Raw genomic sequence first — 19,903 nt, 5'->3', positions numbered from 1 at the left:
TAGGTGGGACTTTGGGTTGTTGACCACGAACCCTAGTCATTTCAGCACCCGAATAGTCTTCCACATGGACTCAACAGCACCCTCCTTTGATGTTCTGTTAACCAGCTGATCGTCCAAGTAGAGAAATGCATGCACCCCCAGCCTGCATAGTGACGCTGGGATAACCACTAGACTAATATTTCCCAAGTCGGTCCTAGAGTACCCCCTTGCCAGTCAGGTTTTCATAGTATCCACATTGAATATGCATGAAAGAGATTTGCATACAATGGAGGCAGTATATGAAAATCAATTTCATGCATATTCATTGTGGATATCCAGAAAACCTAACTGGCAAGTGGGTACTCCAGGATTGACTTGGGAAACACTGCACTAGACATTTAGTTAAGACCCTGGGAGCTGACACAAGCCAAAGGACAATACGCAGTACTGAAAATGGTGTTTCCCACTTGAAATCTGAGATATTTCCATTGGCTGGGAAGTATCTGAATGTGGGTATAGGCATCCTTTAAATCCAGAGAGCATAGCCAATTGTTTGCCTAAATCATGGGGAGAAGAGTGCCTATGGAAACTATCCTGAACTTTTCCTTGACCAGATACTTGTTTAGGCCTCTGAGGTCTAGGATGAGACTAGATCTCCCGTTTTCTTGGGCACAGGGAAGTACCTGGAATAGACTCCCTTCCCTTCTTGCCCTGATGGAATGGGCTAGACTGCATTGGCCTTTAGAAGAGCGGAGAGTTCCTCTGCAAGTATCTCATTGTGCAGAGCTGAGATAAGATGCTTTCGGGCAATTTGGAGGATGTTTTCGCGAATGGAGTGCATAACCGTGGAAGACAAGATGGAGAACTCACTGGTTGGAGGCTACAAGGGGCCCACCTTTCTTTGAAAAAATTCCTACCAGCAGATCATCCAGAATGGCTACTTGGATGGCGACTATGCTGTCTCAGAGCCAGTCAGGGGGTAAAAGGGGCGATCAAGGAAGACAAAGACGTAGCGAAGAAATTGAATGAATTCTTTACTTCGGTCTTCACCGAGGAAGATTTGGGTGGGATACCGGTGTCGGAAATGGTAGTTCAAGCGGACGAGTTAGAGAAACGTACTGACTTCAGGTTAAACCTGGAGGGCGTAATGGGGCAGTTCAGCAAACTGAAGAGTAGCAAATCTCCTGGACCGGATGGTATTCATCCTAGAGTACTGAAAGAACTGAAAAATGAGCTTGCGGAGCTACTGTTAGTGATATGCAATTTATCCTTAAAATCGAGCGTGGTACCGGAAGATTGGAGGGTGGCCAATGTAACGCCAATTTTTAAAAAAGGTTCCAGGGGAGATCCGGGAAATTATAGACCGGTGAGTCTGATGTCGGTGCCGGGGAAAATGGTAGAGGCTATTATTAAAAACAAAATTACAGAGCACGTCCAAGGACATGGATTACTGTGACCAAGTCAGCATGGCTTTTGTGGGGGGAAATCTTGCCTGACCAATTTACTTCAGTTCTTTGAAGGAGTAAACAAACATGTGGACAAAGGGGAGCCGGTTGATATTTTGTATCTGGATTTTCAAAAGGCATTTGACAAGGTACCTCATGAAAGGCTACAGAGGAAATTGGAGGGTCATAGGCTAGGAGGAAATGTCCTATTGTGGATTAAAAACTGGTTGAAGGATAGGAAACAGAGAGTGGGGTTAAATGGGCAGTATTCACAATGGAGTGGGGTTCCTAGGGGGTCTGTGCTAGGACCGCTGCTTTTTAATATATTTATAAATGATTTAGAGATGCGAGTAACTAGCGAGGTAATTAAATTTGCTGATGACACAAAGTTATTCAAAGTCGTTAACTCGCGACAGGATTGTGAAAAATTACAGAAGGACTTTACGAGACTGGGCAGATGACGTTTAATGTGAGCAAGTGCAAGGTGATGCATGTGGGGAAAATAGAACCCGAATTATAGCCACGTCATGCAAGGTTCCACGTTAGGAGTTACAGACCAAGAAAGGGATCTGGGTGTCGTCGTCGATAATACACTGAAACCTTCTGCTCAGTGTGCTGCTGCGGTTAGGAAAGCGAATAGAATATTGGGTATTATTAGGAAAGGTATGGAAAACAGGTGTGAGGATGTTACAATGCCGTTGCATCGCTCCATGGTGCGACTGCACCTTGAGTATTGTGTTCAATTCTGGTCGCCGCATCTCAAGAAAGATATAGTAGAATTGGAAAAGGTGCAGCGAAGGGCAACTAAAATGATAGCGGGGATGGGACAACTTCCCTATGAAGAAAGACTAAGGGAGGCTAGGGCTTTTCAGCTTGGAGAAGAGACAGCTGAGGGGAGACATGATAGAGGTATGTAAAATAATGAGTGGAGTGGAACAGGTGGATGTGAAGCGTCTGTTCACGCTTTCCAAAAATACTAGGACTAGGGGGCATGCGATGAAACTACAGTGTAGTAAATTTAAAACAAATCGGAGAAAAAGTTTCTTCACCCAAAGCATAATTAAACTCGTTGCCAGAGAACATGGTGAAGGTGGTTAGCTTGGCAGAGTTTTAAAAGGGGTTAGACGGTTTCCTAAAGGACAAGTCCATAAACCACTACTAAATGGACTTGGGAAAAATCCACAATTCCAGGAATAAGATGTATTGAATGTCTGTACGTTTGGAAAGCTTGCCAGGTGCCCTTGGCCTGGATTGGCCGCTGTCGTGGACAGGATGCTGGGCTCGATGGACCCTTGGTCTTTTCCCAGTGTGGCATTACTTATGTACTTATGTGAGAGTTTTCACACCCTGACACCTAAAGCAGAGAGTCTGGATGCAGGGTCAAAAGTATCAATAATGCCCCTGGCATGTCCTGCACTCCTTCTACATAGCTAGCTGGAGAACCTCTGCAGCCTGCTCCAGTGCGGGAATTCCATAAAGTCTAGCACACTTCACACCATGGCCTTCAAGTACAGGCTTGTGTAGAGCTAGTAGGCCTGGATGCAGGAGATGAGCATCGAGGCCCGCAACACCTTTCTCCCAGATGAATCCAGTGTCTGGCCTCCTTGCCTGGGAGAGCCAAGGTATGAGCCCTGGAGCCTGTCTTGAGAGCTGATTTGACCATCATGGAGTGGTGTGGCAACTGTGCCTTCTCGAATATGGTAGCCTTTTGAATGCAATACATTGAATCCGTCTTCTTAGGGACAACCTGCACAGAGAGAGGGGTCTTCCAATTCTTCATCTGTGCATCTGAGGACGATGTGGAGGGGTAGTGACTGCTTCCCTAGGGGGAGAATCATAATCCATAATGTTGAACAACTCTGCCCTAGGCTCATTCTTGGTCTCTAGCTTAAAGGGGATAGCAGCCACCATCCTTTTGAAAAAAACTAGTGAAGGAGAGACCCTCAAGGAGGACACTTTTTCTTTCCTGTGGAAAAGAAGGATCTGAGGGCACGCCAAAAGACCTCTCCTTCGAGAATAGTCTGTCTCCTCGTCAAAATCCTATGACTAGTCCATCTCGCTCAAAGAACTCCTGGGAGAAATGAATCCTCACCTGCCTCAGTCTACTGGAGGAGTGTCCAGGCTGTTCAGGGTACAGAGGTACCAATCTGCCACTTGACCCCGGGGAAGCTTCTTCACCTGATGTTGAGCGGAATACCATATGAGGCAGGCCCAGATTCCAATGTCCACCAACGCAACAGTCAGCATTTGCTCCACAGACAAGACCTGGGCCTCCAAAGAGAGATGGAGCTGAGCTGTGGTTGGCGCAAGCACCCTTTGCACTCTTTTGCAGCAAGCCCGTCAGCTCCTGGATCATAGCCCAGAACCGGTTGTCAGGGGCAGCCATTGGTAAAAGCGGGGGTCGATGCTGGTGTGGGAACATCCTGTAAACTTGTCGGTGCCAAATCAAAAGCTTGAGCCTGGCTGGAAGGCGGCTGCAGCATTGGCAGCTCCTCAAGAGATGGGGGACACTTCTCTCGATGCTTCTCAGATATTGGTGACGCCCATGCCCCACTGCTCCCAGTACTGTGCTTCGAGGGAGACCGATGCTTCCTCCTCCTGGGCTTGCTTCAAAGCTCTATGATAATTGTTGAATCCTTTTGTCACCTCAGTGGCGGAACCGATACAGACCAGCCCTAAAACAGCACCTGGCGTCAAGGTGGGGGGAGACCACCTCGATACCAGTGCACTTCCAGGATTGAAATGAGCCACTTCAGCTACTGAGGCAGATGTTTCCGATGCCAACGTCAATTGACTAAACTAGAGAGTTGCACGGGTACAGAAATCTAACCCATCTCCGCCTGTCCCCACTGGAATCTTACCCATCTCCACTCGTCCCCGCAAGAATTTAACCCGACCCCACCCATCCCTGCAAGAATTTAGTGGTACCTAAATATATATAAATATATATCTCCTATATAATAAAAAGCACCTCCAACATTCTGAAGCTGACTCCGTGGCAGTGTAAGGTTCATAAGTCTGTAACTCGGCGTTTCATTGGCTCTCATTGTCCTGCCCTCGTGTCAAAACATGATGACGTTGAGGGCGGAACAGTGTGAGTGAAGGGAAATCTGCAGAGTTGGAACGTGACGTCCAACCAACGGCCTCAAAGAATCACACCACTACCCTCCATTATTTCTTGCTCTGTTGAATTTGTTCCAGCTGCAGAGACCGAAGCGCTGCCCGCTAACTCCGCAAAGAAACCTGTTTTGTTGCACGAGCATCACCAAGTTCAAGAGAGATTCCAGAGCCTGGGCCAAGTTGATGCACAGTGAAGGGAAGAGGAGACACCTATTGGCAAGAAGTGTCAAACACAAGAAAGACTTGATTGGGGAAAGACCACCGTTATGCCCACGTCCCCCTTCCCCTCCCCTCTAGCAGGCACATTGCAAAGCAGGGGAAAGCTGAGAGTACCATACCTTCCTCGGCAGACTTCATGCTGGAGATGGAGGGGTAGAAGAAGGCGTGCAGGAGGGGGAAGACGACCCTGGAACTGGGAGGGAGGGAGGGATGGGGCGACCCTGGAACTGGGAGGGAGGGGTGATCCTGGAACTGGGAGGGAGGGAGGGGAAGACCCTGGGAGGGGGAGGGGTGACCCTGGAACTGGGAGGGGAGGGGGGCCCTGGCACACACTCTCATTCTCACACACACATTCTCTCTGACACACTCGCACCCAGTCTCTCTGTCACACAGTCACACTCTCACACACTCTCTCAAACATACACACTCCAAGGAAAACCTTGCTCCGAGGAAAACCTTGCTAGCGCCCATTTCATTCGTGTCAGAAACGGACCTTTTTTACTAGTGTGTGTGTGTGTATGTATGTATATATATATATATATGTGTGTGTGTGTGTGTGTGTATGTGTATATATATATATATATATATATATATATATATATATATATATATATATATATATATTTGGCTCTTTTGGACTCTAGGTTCAAGTTGCAGCACTGCAGGCAAGGAATAAATGGAATTTGGAAGTTGTAACATTCTGGTACATATATGTAAGGCTCATCTTTGATTCACTGGCACTGTGTCCTGAGAGGTCGCCACATGCACACATCCATACTAAAAATAACCTCTGATGCTTGTGCCTTTGTCAGAGCTCAAGTCTGTGCATCAGCCCGGGAGCAGAGGGTTAATGGAAGACTTTCTACATCTGAACTATTAAAGCAAAGAGAAGGAGGAGGTGGCACTAAAAGAACTTGATATGGTAGGTGAGAGGCTGAAGCAGGTGCAGCTTACACTTCCATGGGAACCCCACAGAGCTGCTTTCGTCCCCGCAGGAACCCCGCAGCCCCAAATGGGATTCTCGTGGAATTCTTGTTCCCTTGCAGGTCTCTAGACTGGACTTGGCACCAAATTATTTATCACACTGGATTTCCCTGACTCTCTAGGTCTTTTCTTGCATGTGCAAGCAGAGGAGACAAGAATGAGTGTTGCGGTCTGGCCTCAAGCACTGGAGACACCAGTTATGGGGATCAGTCCTAGAGATGACCTAGTTATACTGGGAACAGCACTTAAAACCACTGTGGACATTCTTCAACATGGAGGGAAAACAGCTGACGCCAAATCAAATGGCTGAATGTTGAGGGTGAGAAAAGGCCACTCATCCCTGAAAAGTTTGATGCAGCCCGGCCAGAGTTCAGGCTTAAGGGGGAGCCCACAGAGCCGAAAAATTAAAGAAACTTGAAACAGGGCAAAAATGACTAGACACTAAGAGGATCAAAAAAAAAAGAAAGAAAAGGAACAAAAACCTCTTGGAAGGCTCCAAGGCAAAAGTGAAACTAAACATGCTGAGGCAAGATCAGAATGCAAATTCTCTTCTGTACGGAAAATGGAAGACTACTGATCTTGCACTCGCATGTTGGGCAGGAAGGCACCCGCGCATGCACTGTGGAATGCTGCCAAAGGCCTTATATAGAGAAAAAGCTCTAGGCAGTGTCTACATTGGGTGTCCGTTGGATGTTGTCACCCAGTTGTGAGGTGACATTACTACTACTACTACTACTATTTAGCATTTCTATAGCGCTACAAGGCGTACGCAGCGCTGCACAAACATAGAAGAAAGACAGTACCTGCTCAAAGAGCTTACAATCTAATAGACAAAAAATAAAGTAAGCAAATCAATTAATGTGTACAGGAAGAGGAGGGTAGGTGGAGGCGAGTGGTTACACGTGGTTACGAGTCAAAAGCAATGTTAAAGAGGTGGGCTTTCAGTCTAGATTTAAAGGTGGCCAAGGATGGGGCAAGACGTATGGGCTCAGGAAGTTTATTCCAGGCGTAGGGTGCAGCGAGACAGAAGGCGCGAAGTCTGGAGTTGGCAGTAGTGGAGAAGGGAACAGATAAGAAGGATTTATCCATGGAGCGGAGTGCACGGGAAGAGGTGTAGGGAAGGATGAGTGTGGAGAGATACTGGGGAGCAGCAGAGCGAGTACATTTATAGGTTAGTAGAAGAAGTTTGAACAGGATGCAAAAATGGATAGGGAGCCAGTGAAGCGACTTGAGGAGAGGGGTAGTATGAGTAAAGCGACCCTGGCGGAAGACGAGACGGGCAGCAGAGTTTTGAACCGATTGGAGAGGGGAGAGGTGACTAAGTAGGAGGCCAGCAAGAAGCAGATTGCAGTAGTCTAAATGAGAGGTGACAAGAGTGTGGATGAGGGTTTTGGTAGAGTGCTCAGAAAGAAAGGGGCGGATTTTACGGATGTTGTAAAGAAAGAAACGACAGGTCTTGGCAGTCTGCTGGATATGAGCAGAGAAGGAGAGAGGAGTCAAAGATGACCCCAAGGTTTCGAGCTGAGGAGACAGGGAGAATGAGAGAGCCATCAACAGAAATAGAAAATGGGGGGAGTGGGGAGGTGGGGTTGGGGGGAAAAATGAGAAGCTCGGTTTTGGTCATGTTTAATTTCAGGTGGCGTTGAGACATCCAGACAGCAATGTCAGACAAGCACGCTGAAACTTTGGTTTGGATGCAAGGTGAGATATCAGGGGTAGAAAGGTAGATTTGGGAGTCATCAGCATAGAGATGGTAGGAAAAGCCATGGGATGAGATTAATGAACCAAGGGAAGAAGTGTAGATAGAAAAGAGGAGGGGACCAAGAACCAGAACGCTGAGGTACGCCGACAGGCAGAGGGATAGAAGTAGAAGAGGATCCACCAGAGTGAACACTAAAGGTGCGGAGAGAGAGGTAGGAAGAGAACCAGGAAAGGACTGAGCCCTGGAATCCAAAGAGCCTTGTTCTCAAAGAACTATTTAAGCAGTCCACTACCCTGAGAACCACCCTCCTCTCCTCCACTCCCCTCTCTCATCCCTGGCACTTTATAGTAAGGGGGTAAGATTTGATATACTGCCTTTCTGTAATTACAATCAAAGTGGTTTATGTATTACTAGTAAAAAAGGCCCATTTCCGAAACCAATGAAACGGGCGCTAGCATGTGGGTTTTTTTGTGTGTGTATGTGTCACAGAGTTATTTTGTGTGTGTGTCTGTGTGTGAGTGTGTGAGGGTGCGGTGTGTGTGCAGGTTGTTGATGTATGTTCTTTTTTGTTTTGTTTTGTTTTTTGCTTGGGGGTTGGGGGATGTGCTGTGCTGGCAAAGTGGGATGGATTGGTGTGTGGCTTTGAGGGTGTGTTTCTGTTGTATCGTGTGTGTATGGTTTTGTCTGTCAAGGAGGTTTGTGGAGGGGGGTCTTTCTGTTGGTGAAATGTAAATGTGGTTGTAGGGGGTCAGCCTTTGTTGAGTGTTGTTGTTTTTTTTTTTTTTTTGTGTTGTGCTGAGGCAGCAGTGTTGTTTTAGATGGGCGGAAGGTAGAGGAGCATGTTCTTTGTCGGGGTTTTTTGGCCATTTCAGGGCTGCTGTAGGGGAATGCTGGTAGAGAAATGTGCTGTTGGAAGCAGCGCCATCTTTTTCCATTGGGCTGGGGTTCTGGGCATCCTGGAGGTGGGTGACAGCTTGCCTGAGGACGGGGATGGTTGTTTTAAGTTGGCGGAAGGGAGAAGAGCACGGTCTCGGGCCGTCGGGGGGTGATCCGGTATGTTTGGTCCATTTCAGGCCGGCTGCAGGGGAATGCTGGAACATTTATGCGCTGCAGGAATCAGCGCCGTCTTTTTCCGGGTGCTCGGGGAATCCACGAGGTGGGAGACAGCTTGCCTGAGGCTGGGGATGGTTTGGCACGTCCTTGGCCGCTTCGGCAAAAGGGGAAGAGGAAGGGGTGGGGAGTTACCTGCAGCCGCTTGAGAAACCATGTATTCTTTGTTTTGTATTATTAGTTTGCATTTCTGTTGAAGAAAGAGTGGATGCCTTTCGAATGATGGAGGTGGTGCGTCGGTGTGCGGTTGTTTCGTTAGTTTGGCAGCCAGTCTCCAGCGATTCCTAGGCAGGGAAGGAGTACTCCTCCCCCTTCCTTGGTCGCTGTTTGCTGCTGGCTGGGTCGCGGGTAATCCTTCCAGCTGGGCCACAGCTTGTCCTGTTCGCCCACGTCCCAGAAGGTGACGGGCACGTTGTTTTCCGGCTCCTCTGACTCCATGTCAAGCGATCCCAAATATAGTCTGTGCTATAGGCCCTCTGGCACTCTTCAGTACTGGCATTAGGCATTTAAAAATTTCTCCCCCCCCTCACCCGGTCTATTTTTGCACATACCCACAGCAGGAATATTCTTCTCTTGTTCCAGCGGTGGTTCTGTGCTCTCCGTGCTGCACAGATAATGAGCCATTGTGCTGGGGAATGCTCCTCTTTTATTGTCACGTAGCTTCCTCTGATTGGTCCGTCTTACGTTGCCTAGTGTTGCCTGGGAACGGTGTTGTGATGGTCCTTTGTGTTTCAGAATGTTGAGGGTGTTTTTTCTGATTGGTCTGTCATGCGAGGGCGGGGCAGAGAGACATGGTCAGTGTTATGGCTTCACCACCATGAATCCATGAACCCTTCAGTGAGTGACTGAGTGACTTCAGAACATTGTCTTCAGAACATTGAGGGTGAGTTTTATTATAGTAGATATACAAGTACTTATTTTGTACCTGTTTCAATGGAGAGTCAAGTGACTTACCCAGAGTCAGAAGGAGCTGCATTGATCACTGCATCCATTTTCTGCTCCTGCCTCCATCAGCCCCACTGGATCATCGGGGATGGAAGATTGGCCTAGAAGGGAGATCCTACCTAGACTTGGGGGGGGGGGGGGGGTTGCGTTATGTTTCAAGGGGTTTTGAATGGCAGCAGGCTGGGGGAAGGGGATATTTTTCAGGGGCCGGGAGGGGACTTCCAGGGCTGCAGACTGCTGTTAAATAGTTAGCCGGGACCCACATAAGCTCCGGCACCTAGCATTGGGCAAATTAGCCCCGGATATTCAGTGTTGGGACCTGCATAGCTATTGGATGCCCAGACTCTCAAGGTCCTCCTATAACGTCGCAATCCTTTTTTGATTTAACAACTTTGAATAATTTTGTGTCATCTGCAAATTTGATCACATATTCTCATTTCTAGATAGTTTGTAAATGCTACACTGCTTCCTGTATAGATCCCTGGGACACAACTATTCACCGTTCTTAACTGAGAAAACTTCCGATTTATCGTGTTTTGCTATCATTTAAGCAGCTCCCAATCCCCAATATAGCATTGCCTTCTATGCCATGATTTTTTTAATTTTCTCTGAAGTCTCATGAGGGACTTTGCAAAACACGTTCTGAAAATCCAAATATTCTATCAACTTGCTAACCTTTATCTATGTATGTTTACTTCTTCAAAAAATAAATTGGTGAGATTTCCTTTTTGCTAAACAGCATTGATGTTGTCCCATTAAACCATGACTCTCTATGTTGAGTAACTTTGTTCTTTATAGGAGCTTCTACCATTTTGCTCGGTATGGTTGTCAAACTCTCTGGCTTTATAGTTTTCTAGATCACTCCTGGAACCCTTGTTAATGGAGACTGGAAGGTAGCTAACAAAAATACAGTTTTTGAGGTTTATCTGTAAGATAACTACTTTATTGGAGAGAGGGTAATAAAGCCATGCAGAAAACAGGAGCATGAATTAGTTTATTATTTATTGTGATCTCCATTACCATTTAGCTAAAAAGAAAAAATTATTTTAAAACAGCATTTTATATTCTGTGCCAAAATAATTGTCCAATGATATCGCTGACATTTGTATTCTCCACTTCAAAATGTTTGTTAAATTGGTCCAAAGCGGTTCTCGTCTAGTAAGCTAAGAGATGACATTTGTATATGTATAGTGCTGTATTAATCAGAGGTTGTAGTTACAGTAGTTTCAGTTAAGTAAAGAGGTGTGTTAGCCGTGTTAGTCCACTCTTAAAGGTAATCAATAGAAATCAAAATTAAAACATGGAAAAGAAAATAAGATGATACCTTTTTGTATTGAACATAACTTAATACATTTCTTGATTAGCTTTCGAAGGTTGCCCTTCTTCATCAGATCAGAAATAAGCAAATGGTTTAGCTGCCAGTGTATATAACAGTCCTTCATAGATGGTTCAGCAGGGTGTGTAGGAGATGTGCATGGGGACTTCAAAGCATTCCATAGTCTAGCAGGATGTTTGTGGGGAGGGGAGGGTGATAAGCAGTGAAATACAACTTACGGTTTATAGTGGGCTAGAAAACCCAGATCCTTGTTAAGTCCTGTCCGTTGGGTATCAAAATATCATTCTGATTTCAAAGGTTTTACGTTCCTGTATTGTTTTAAAGTTGCCTTTCAGTATTCTCACTGTGAAGTCACTGGTATTGTGTCCTGGTTTTGTAAAGTGCTGTCCCACCGGGGTTGGGGCCCTACTGGCAGCTCTGTTCATGTGATGTCTATGTAAATTGAATCTTGTCTGAAGCATCTGGCCTGTCTCTCCAATATAACAACCTTTGTTACATTTTTTACATTGAATGATATATACCACGTTGGAAGATGAGCATGTGAAAGATTCCTTTATGTTGAATATCTTTCCTTTGTGCATGACTTTGGGGTCCTGTGAAATGTTTTGGCGTAGTTTGCAGCTAGATATATCACAAGGACGTGTGCCTTTCTGTTCCTTTTCAGTCTGTGTTGGCAGTTTACTTCTGATAAGCTTGTGTTTTAAGTTCGGTGGCTGTCGGAAGGCCAGTACTGGTGGGGATGGGAATATTTCCTTCAGTAATTCATCCTCCTGGAGCAAAGGTTGTAGATCTCTTATGATTTTCCTCAGTTTTTCCAGCTCTGGATTGTATGTCACTACCAAGGGGATCCTGTCTGTGGATTTTTTCTCTTTGTACTGTAGCAGATTTTCCCTGGGTGTTTTGAGGGAGGAGGCAATATTTTGGGAGATTATTTTTGGGTTGTATCCTTTCTGTTTGAAGGATGCAGTCAGGCTTTTAAGGTGCCTGTCTCTGTCCCCTGGGTCAGAGCAGATACAGTGGTATCTTGTGGCTTGGCTGTAAATGATGGATCTTTTTGTATGTGCAGGATGGACACTGAACTGCTATAAACATCGGATCAGTATTCAAAGCACTTGTCTGGATGACAGTGTCTGCTTTGTGGATAAATTCTGTCAACCAGGAGATTTAGATGCACTATCCAAATGTGCTTCTTAATATCCTTATAGACTGTTGCCACACTATGCAGATAACTGTCTGGGTGGAGCTAGAATGGGTCCAGAATTTATCTGATTTTTGGCAGTAGAAGTGTTTAGTAGTAGTCTGTACTGATAACTTAGGACAGCCTTCTGTTTGTCCTGAGTTATCTAGATAGCAGACTGAATATTATGGTTATCTGGATAAATTCTGTCACTGATCACCTTATCCAGACATTCAGCACCAGCCACTATCCAGATGGTGGTGCTGAATTGGTGGATTTTCACTGCCACAGATGATTTGTCAGCTAAATACTGACCTGCATATTTTCTATACTTTGCACCTAGTATGCATACTTCAAACTAGATGAGTACAAATGTATAGATTTCAATTTTGTACTTGTATTTAGCAATGTGTTAACCTTTTAGCTGTGTCAGTTATCCTAATGAGAACTTTGGTATGTGTAGGTGTCCTCTCTTATGCAAGAGCTGAATGATGGGACTGCTAAACAGGAACATCTCACTAGTGAAAATGAGAAGTTGGATCTGGAGCAGAGGAACTTATCCATTGAAGTAGAACTGCTTCAGGAGCAACTAATGGCCAGCAAATACTCACTAGAAACATCAGATAGAGAAAAGCTAGAGATTGCCAAGAAACTTGATGAGCTTCAAGAAAAAGTAAACACTGTAACTCAGGAAAAACATGAGCTACATCAGATGCATGAGGAACTGCAAGCTGAGAGGGAACAACTCAAGGAGGATATTAAAGAGAGTGTTGAACAAGTAAGTATTCTGTTTAGTCCATTCCTGTGACTAAGTATTCCATTAAAGTATTGCAGATACAAATTTTAAAGTAAAGCAAAAGTGAATCACTGTCCTATGTATGTTAACGCAATGAAATAGCATCTAAGTGGTGTACATATTAAAACAGACTAAGAAGGGGAGAGGATGAGAGAGAGAGATGGGCATTATGGAGGTCAACTGCCCATAGAAAAGATTTCATAATGAGGTAAGTTTTGAGTTTTCTTAAAGGCTGCTATACCTGGCTGCTTCCTAATATGAAGGGGAAGATTGTTCCAGGATTTGGGACCCAAGTATCTAAAAGCGGAGTCTTTTGAGATATTGTGGTGGAGACTAGATAATGGAGGAAGGGTGAGGAGGTTGTCTTCTGAGTGAAGGAAACAGAGAGGTGTGTATGGGATGAGAAGCTTGTTGAGGTGGGGAGGGGCAGAAGGGAGATGTGTAGATTAACAAAAGAATTTTGTATTTGACATGAGCAATAACAGGGAGCCAGTGTTCAGAGTGAAGGAGAGGCGTGACATGGTCAAACCGGTGAGCCTTGTGAAGAAGTTTGACTGCTGTTGAATGGACTAATTGTATAACATTTAAAAAGTGGGCAGCTACTCCACATTTGTATAACCTGAATGTTTTCTGTTTCTTGACATACTTCCTGTTGGATAGCAACTAAATTCTCATCATCTCCCAGACCAGTCCAGGCACATTGGGTACATGCACTCCTGCTAGCAGATGGAGACTGAGCTGCTGGTTCAATACCACCACATATAAAGGTTCTTGTACAGACCACAACCAGCCAGTGTTTCTCAGTCTCCATCAAATGGTAATAAAATTCCTGTGCAGTCCAGGCTTGCTGAATTGTCTAAGATTGGGTGTGCTACCCTTGGCCCACTTGATATTAAAAAGAAAAAGAAATCTGAGTAACTGGATTCTCTTTGGCAAAGTTTGACTGGCTGGGCCGGTCTGCAAAATCTAGTGATCTGGGATCTTTTACTGTAAGCCTTGGCTCCCCTCCTCACACACACACACACACCTTCTCTTAGGAGGGGAACCCTGACTGCTTTGATGGGAGCAGGAAGCAACTGAAGCAATGTAAAAAAAAAAAAAGGGGGGGGGAGAAGCAATCAGAGGTAACGCCTGAGACTGCGATGAGCCTGGGAAGAAGATACTGCTAAGGCCTGGCTTCAAGGCAAGTAGTGGGTTCAGGCACAGACAACACCATATGCACAGCAGCCCATGTGTGACCAGTGGCAGCCACTGATCAAGTGCTAGCTGGCATTTTAGTAAATCAGAGGGGGTTGGGAACCAGCAGGGCCAACAGCTGTGCGGCTGCTCCCTGCGCGCGCACACACACACCCCACAGCTTGCACCCAGGGCAGACCTCCCCGCCCTCGGCATGCCGCTGTTTGCACCGAAAGTTGTGAGAAGATTAAGGCCCTAAATATGTACCCTAGAGCAGGCTTGTCAAAGTTCAGTCCTTTAGGGCTGCAAACAGGCTAGGTTTTTAGGATATCCCTAATGAATATGCATGAGAGAGATGTAGTGGGCATGCTAATCTCTCATGTATATTTATTATTAGCCATCAAGTAACTACCTCACTCTTTATTGAAAATTCCATACATTTCTTTATTGAAAACTCTCAACATTAAAATGATGTAAAATCTTATGTATCCCCTAAATATTAACCCAACACTCCATCTCATCCTCACCATTCATTCCTTATTCAATCAAGTGGGTTCAAAGGAGGAGAGTGTATTATGTGTGCTTGAGTGACAGTATACTCTATAGGGAGTAAACATCAGAAGTATTAGATGTTCAAAGAGTTCTGTTGTGGCACCTGACCACTCAGATTGTATCCTTGGAAGCACTTTCTGAGGTCAGATGCCACCATTTTTCAAGATGGCAGCACAGAGGCATGAGCCAGTGGGCAGGGTGAGTACTGCTACCAGGAACAAAGGGCCAGTGCAGAAGGTTGTTGGGTCGGGAAACATGAAAATCCTCTCAACTAATCTTTCTACGCTGCCTCAGACCTAGCAGTAGATTTCTCATGCTAGCTTGCCCAGTAGACAACAGCATACAGCTGAAAACTCTTCTCTGCATTGTTGCAGACTGATACCCTTACCATACATTTTAAAATGCTGTGCACTGATGTCTACCATTTTTTTGCTTATAGAAAAAAGATTTTTTGTTTTATATAATGGTTATTGTTTGTTTACAATCTCATAGCACAAAAATGTCGAATGGCATTACTAAGGAGAAGGGTATATTAAAAATGTTATAAATGTGAAATATATTCAATGTCCAAACCCTTTCTGCATCATGCTGCCAGTAGTGAGCCCTTTTGCCTGTGGCAGAAGGCAAAAAAAATAAAATAAAAAAATTCCATTTAATTTAGGGACTGAGAAGGAATTCATAGTAGAATGTTGGACAGTCTACAGAAATCTTAAAGGTTTACAGATGAAAATGTGAGGAGACCCTTCTGTTGCACATGTAAATAAGTTAACTGTATGTGCAGAGTTCTGAAGTTTCCCAGATTCAAGAAGCAGGAACTTCCTTGCCCTTCCATAGTGGTTGAATTGGCTCTCAAGAGTTCCAAGTTGGTCTTTGGTTTCCTTGTTGAGAGATTCTCAGACTTTAAGAGTATTTTGTGTGGAATATTTCAGAATGCTACACTAACTTTCTGCATAGATTTGTATAAGCTCTTCATGGGCATGTACTTGGAAAACATTATGCACAAGATGGAGGAGTTTGTGGCCTGACTTAGAGGCAGAGTGCCTGCACAACTGCATTCACTAGTGGGCAGATGGAAGGAATGTGGAAGACACATGGTTTAGGTAACTTTTATGTTTTTGAAATTTCATCAAGAGCTGCTGCTATGGGTATTTGTGTCTAGGGATTCATGGTTCTGGGCCTCAGACCTGACGTGATGTGCTTGAAAAGTTTACTGACCTGCTGCGCTCTGGAGAGAATCTCTTCAGAAATAAGATGACTGCATCTTTAATGAAAGAGTACAACAAAACAGTAAAGGCCCTCTCCCGGCCCACTTCCAACCCAGATTTCTCTTTCAGAAGGTATCAAAGTGGGTAGCAAAGGAGATTCTGTAGGCGGAGCTAGCTACAGTATAGTGAACAGAAGAGTAGCCATACTGGGTCAGACCAATGGTCCATCTAGCCCAGTATCCCATTTTCCAAACAGTGGCCAAGCCAGGTCACAAGTACCTGGCAGAAACACAAATCGTGGCAACACTCCATACTACAAATTCCAGGGCAAGTAGTTGCTTCCCAGGTCTGTCTCAATAGCAGACTATGGACTTTTCCTCCAGGAATTTGTCCAAACCTTTTTTTAAACCCAGATACGCTAACCGCTGTTACCACATCCTCTGGCAAAGAGTTCCAGAACTTAACTATTCGTTGAGTGAAAAAATATTTCCTTCAATTTGTTTTTTAAATATTTCCATGTAACTTCCTTGAGTGTCCCCTAGTCTTTGTACTTTTGGAACGAGTAAAAAATCGATTTACTTCTACTCGTTCTACCCCACTCAAGATTTTGTAGACCTCAATCATATCTCCCCTCATCCATCTCCTTTCCAAGCTGAAGAGCCCTAACCTCTTTAGCCTTTCCTCATATGAGATGTGTTCTATTCCCTTTATTATTTCTGCATGCACTGTAGGACTGGAATGGGCAACTCGTGTAATGGTAGCTGTTATCAGGATTTTCTAAATGTCCATCCTACAAATTACAAATCGAAGTTCTATCGCTCCTGGAACTGACAAGCAAGGAACAGGCCAATTATAAAAATAAAGGCTATTTACAACCAAAAATGAGAACATGTTCTCAGCTGGTTTAAAGGATTCCTAACTACACGCTCATATCAAGTGACATCAAATTCAACAACATCAGCCACATGGACACCTGAATGTGGAGTTCCACAGGGATCCCCCCCTCTCACCGACAATATTCAACCTAATGATGATACCCTTGGCCAAACTTTATCAAAACAAAACCTCAACCCATATATTTACGCTGATGATGTAACGATCTACATCCCATTCAAACAGGACCTAAAAGAAATTTCCAATGAAATCAACCAAAGTCTACATATCATGCACTCATGGGCAGACGCCCATCAACACCCCAAAACTAAATTTACCAATTTTAGAAACCCTGAAAATCCTAGGAGTCACCATTGACCGACACCTGACACTAGAGAATCACGCGAAAATCATAACCAAAAAGATGTTCCACTCAATGTGGAAATTGAAAAGAATAAAACCATACTTCCCTAGAGCAGTTTTCCGGAATCTGGTACAATCACTAGTACTCAGTCACTTAGACTACTGCAACTCACTCTACGCCGGCTGCAAAGAGCAAATACTCAAAAAAAACTCCAAACAGCCCAGAACACAGCAGCCAGACTCATATTTGGAAAACCAAAATACGAAAGCGCAAAACCCCTACGAGAGAAGCTACACTGGTTACCACTCAAAGAACACATCACGTTCAAGGTATGCACCCTAGTGCACAAAATCATCCACGGCGAGACCCTAGCCTACATGGCAGACCTGATCGACCTACCACCCAGGAATGCTAAAAGATCGTCTCGCACATTCCTTAATCTTCATTTCCCTAACTGCAAAGGCCTAAAATATAAACTAATGCACGCATCAACCTTTTCCTATATGAGCACGCAATTCTGGAATGCAGTACCACGGAACCTAAAAGCGACCTATGAACTGACCAACTTCCGCAAACAACTGAAGACACATCTCTTCGACAAGACATACCACAAAAAACAAAACTTGTGAAATCCCCACACACATCTAGTAATGTAAAGAATGCCTTATGTCATGTTATTATCTTGTTTTCCATTACCATGCTACCCAAACTACTTCTGTAACACCAAATGTCAATTCTCCTCTCATTTCCACTATCCTTGATTTATTGTAAGCCACATTGAGCCTGCAAAGAGGTGGGATAATGTGGGATACAAATGCAATAAATAAATAATTATGCAAATTTATTTATTTGTAGCATTTGTATCCCACATTTTCCCACCAATTTACAGGCTCAATGTGGCTTACATTTGCCGTAATGGCGATTGTCATTTCCGGGTAACAGAATTACAAATGGTATTGCATTAAGGTGCATGCATACATGGTAACATACATGGAACATAACATATATGGAACAGATCATGGTATATATATATCATGTGTGTACATACATGGTAAAGAAGAATAAATTATGGTTTTGCATAAAGGTTCCTGAGTAATAAATTGGATTGTAACATACAATTGATTATAGAGGGACCCTAATCAGCATATGGTTTGAAGTAATAGTGCTTGATCATTGTCAGAGAGGTTGATCAGTCATGTGATAGGAATTCGGTTTTGTATAGTTTGTATATAGTGTTGTTATTTAGTACTTAAGATGGATGCTTATAGTAACATAGTAGATGACGGCAGAAAAAGACCTGCATGGTCCATCCAGTCTGCCCAACAAGATAAACTCATATGTGCTATTTTTTTTTTTTACTTTAAATGTTTTTATTAATTTAGCATAATCATCAAACACATACTTTTTGCGTATACCCTACCTTGATTTGTACCTGTCCTCTTCAGGGCACAGACCGTATAAGTCTGCCCAGCACTATCCCCGCCTCCCAACCACCAGTCCCGCCTCCCACCACCGTATGCCTTCTTGAAAAGATCTGTTTTCAATAGCCTTCGGAAGATGATTAGGTCTTGCGTTTGTTTTTATGGCCTTCGGTAGTGCGTTCCATAGCTGCGTGCAGATGTATGAGAAACTGGTCGCGTAAGTGGATTTATATTTTAGCCCTTTACAGTTAGGATCATGGAGATTGAGGAATGTGCGTGATGAATATTTGCATTCCTAATAGGCAGGTCTATAAGGTCTGACATATAGGTCTGGGCTTCCCCGTGAACGATTTTGTGGACCAGGGTGCAAACTTTGAACGCGATTCGTTCTTTTAGTGGGAGCCAGTGTAATTTTTCTCTTACGGGTTTGGCCCTTTCGTATTTTGCTTTCCCAGATATGAGTCTGGCTGCTGTGTTTTGAGCGGTTTGAAGCTTCTTAATGATTTGTTCTTTGCATCCAGCATAAATGGCATTGCAGTAGTCTAGATGACTTAGCACCATTGATTTTACTAGGCTGCGGAATACTTCCATTGGGAAGAAAGGTTTGATTCTTTTAAATTTCCACATTGAGTAGAACATTTTCTTTGCTGTATTTTTTGCATGGTCTTCGAGTGTGAGATTTCGGTCAATTGTTACTCCCAGAATTTTCAGGCTGTCTGAGACCAGAAGAGTGTAGTTTGGGGTGTTTATGGTATTGGGTTTGTTTGTGTTGTATTGTGAGGACAGGATGAGACATTGTGTTTTTTCTGCGTTTAGCTTTAGTTGGAATGCGTCCGCCCATGAGTTCATTGTTTGGAGGCTGTGTGTAATTTCATTTGTGATTTTGGTTATGTCTTGTTTGAACGGGATGTATATCGTGACATCGTCTGCAAAGATGTACGGGTTGAGTCCTTGGTTGGATAGCGATTTGGCTAAAGGTGCCATCATTAAGTCAAAAAGGGTTGGTGAGAGCGGTGATCCTTGTGATACTCCGCATTCAGGTTTCCATGGTGTTGATGATTTTGAGTTTGAAATCACTTGATAAGTTCTTGCTGTTAAGAAGCCTTTAAACCATCTTAGTACGTTTCCTCCGATCCCGAGGTAATCTAGGATGTTTGAGTGTATTTGGTGGCTGACCATGTCGAACGCGCTGGACATATCGAATTGTAGGAGTAGCACATTTCCTGTTGCAATTAGTTGTTTAAATTTGGTTATGAGAGTGGTTAGCACTGTTTCAGTGCTATGGTTGGATCGAAATCCTGACTGTGATTCATGTAGTAATGCAAGTTGGCTCAGGAAAGTAAAAGACAGATGTTCTTACCAGAGAATTAGTAAATATGCACACAACCCTTATCCAGGCCCTGAATTTAGGCCTCCTTTCATTATCCATTATCAATAACAGAGCTGGCATATAACCTGGATGTAGATGAGTAGCAGGTGATTTCAGTGCAGGACACCAG

At 44.2% G+C, this 19,903-nt stretch overlaps 1 protein-coding gene across 1 annotated transcript in view; it reads left to right on the top strand.

Annotated features, from left to right (window-relative positions):
• The window catches only part of CENPE (centromere protein E), a 466,760-nt gene that overhangs the window by 211,715 nt on the left and 235,142 nt on the right, over positions 1-19,903 (top strand). The window contains 1 exon segment of the mRNA XM_030192156.1: positions 12,481-12,795. Coding sequence (XP_030048016.1) covers positions 12,481-12,795 — 315 coding nt within the window.

The sequence above is a fragment of the Microcaecilia unicolor genome, chromosome 2 (genome assembly GCF_901765095.1).
Source record: "Microcaecilia unicolor chromosome 2, aMicUni1.1, whole genome shotgun sequence".
In the NCBI taxonomy this organism is placed as follows: domain Eukaryota; kingdom Metazoa; phylum Chordata; class Amphibia; order Gymnophiona; family Siphonopidae; genus Microcaecilia; species Microcaecilia unicolor.
Note: the sequence above shows the minus strand (reverse complement) of the source record. Positions and strands in the feature narration are given on the sequence as shown.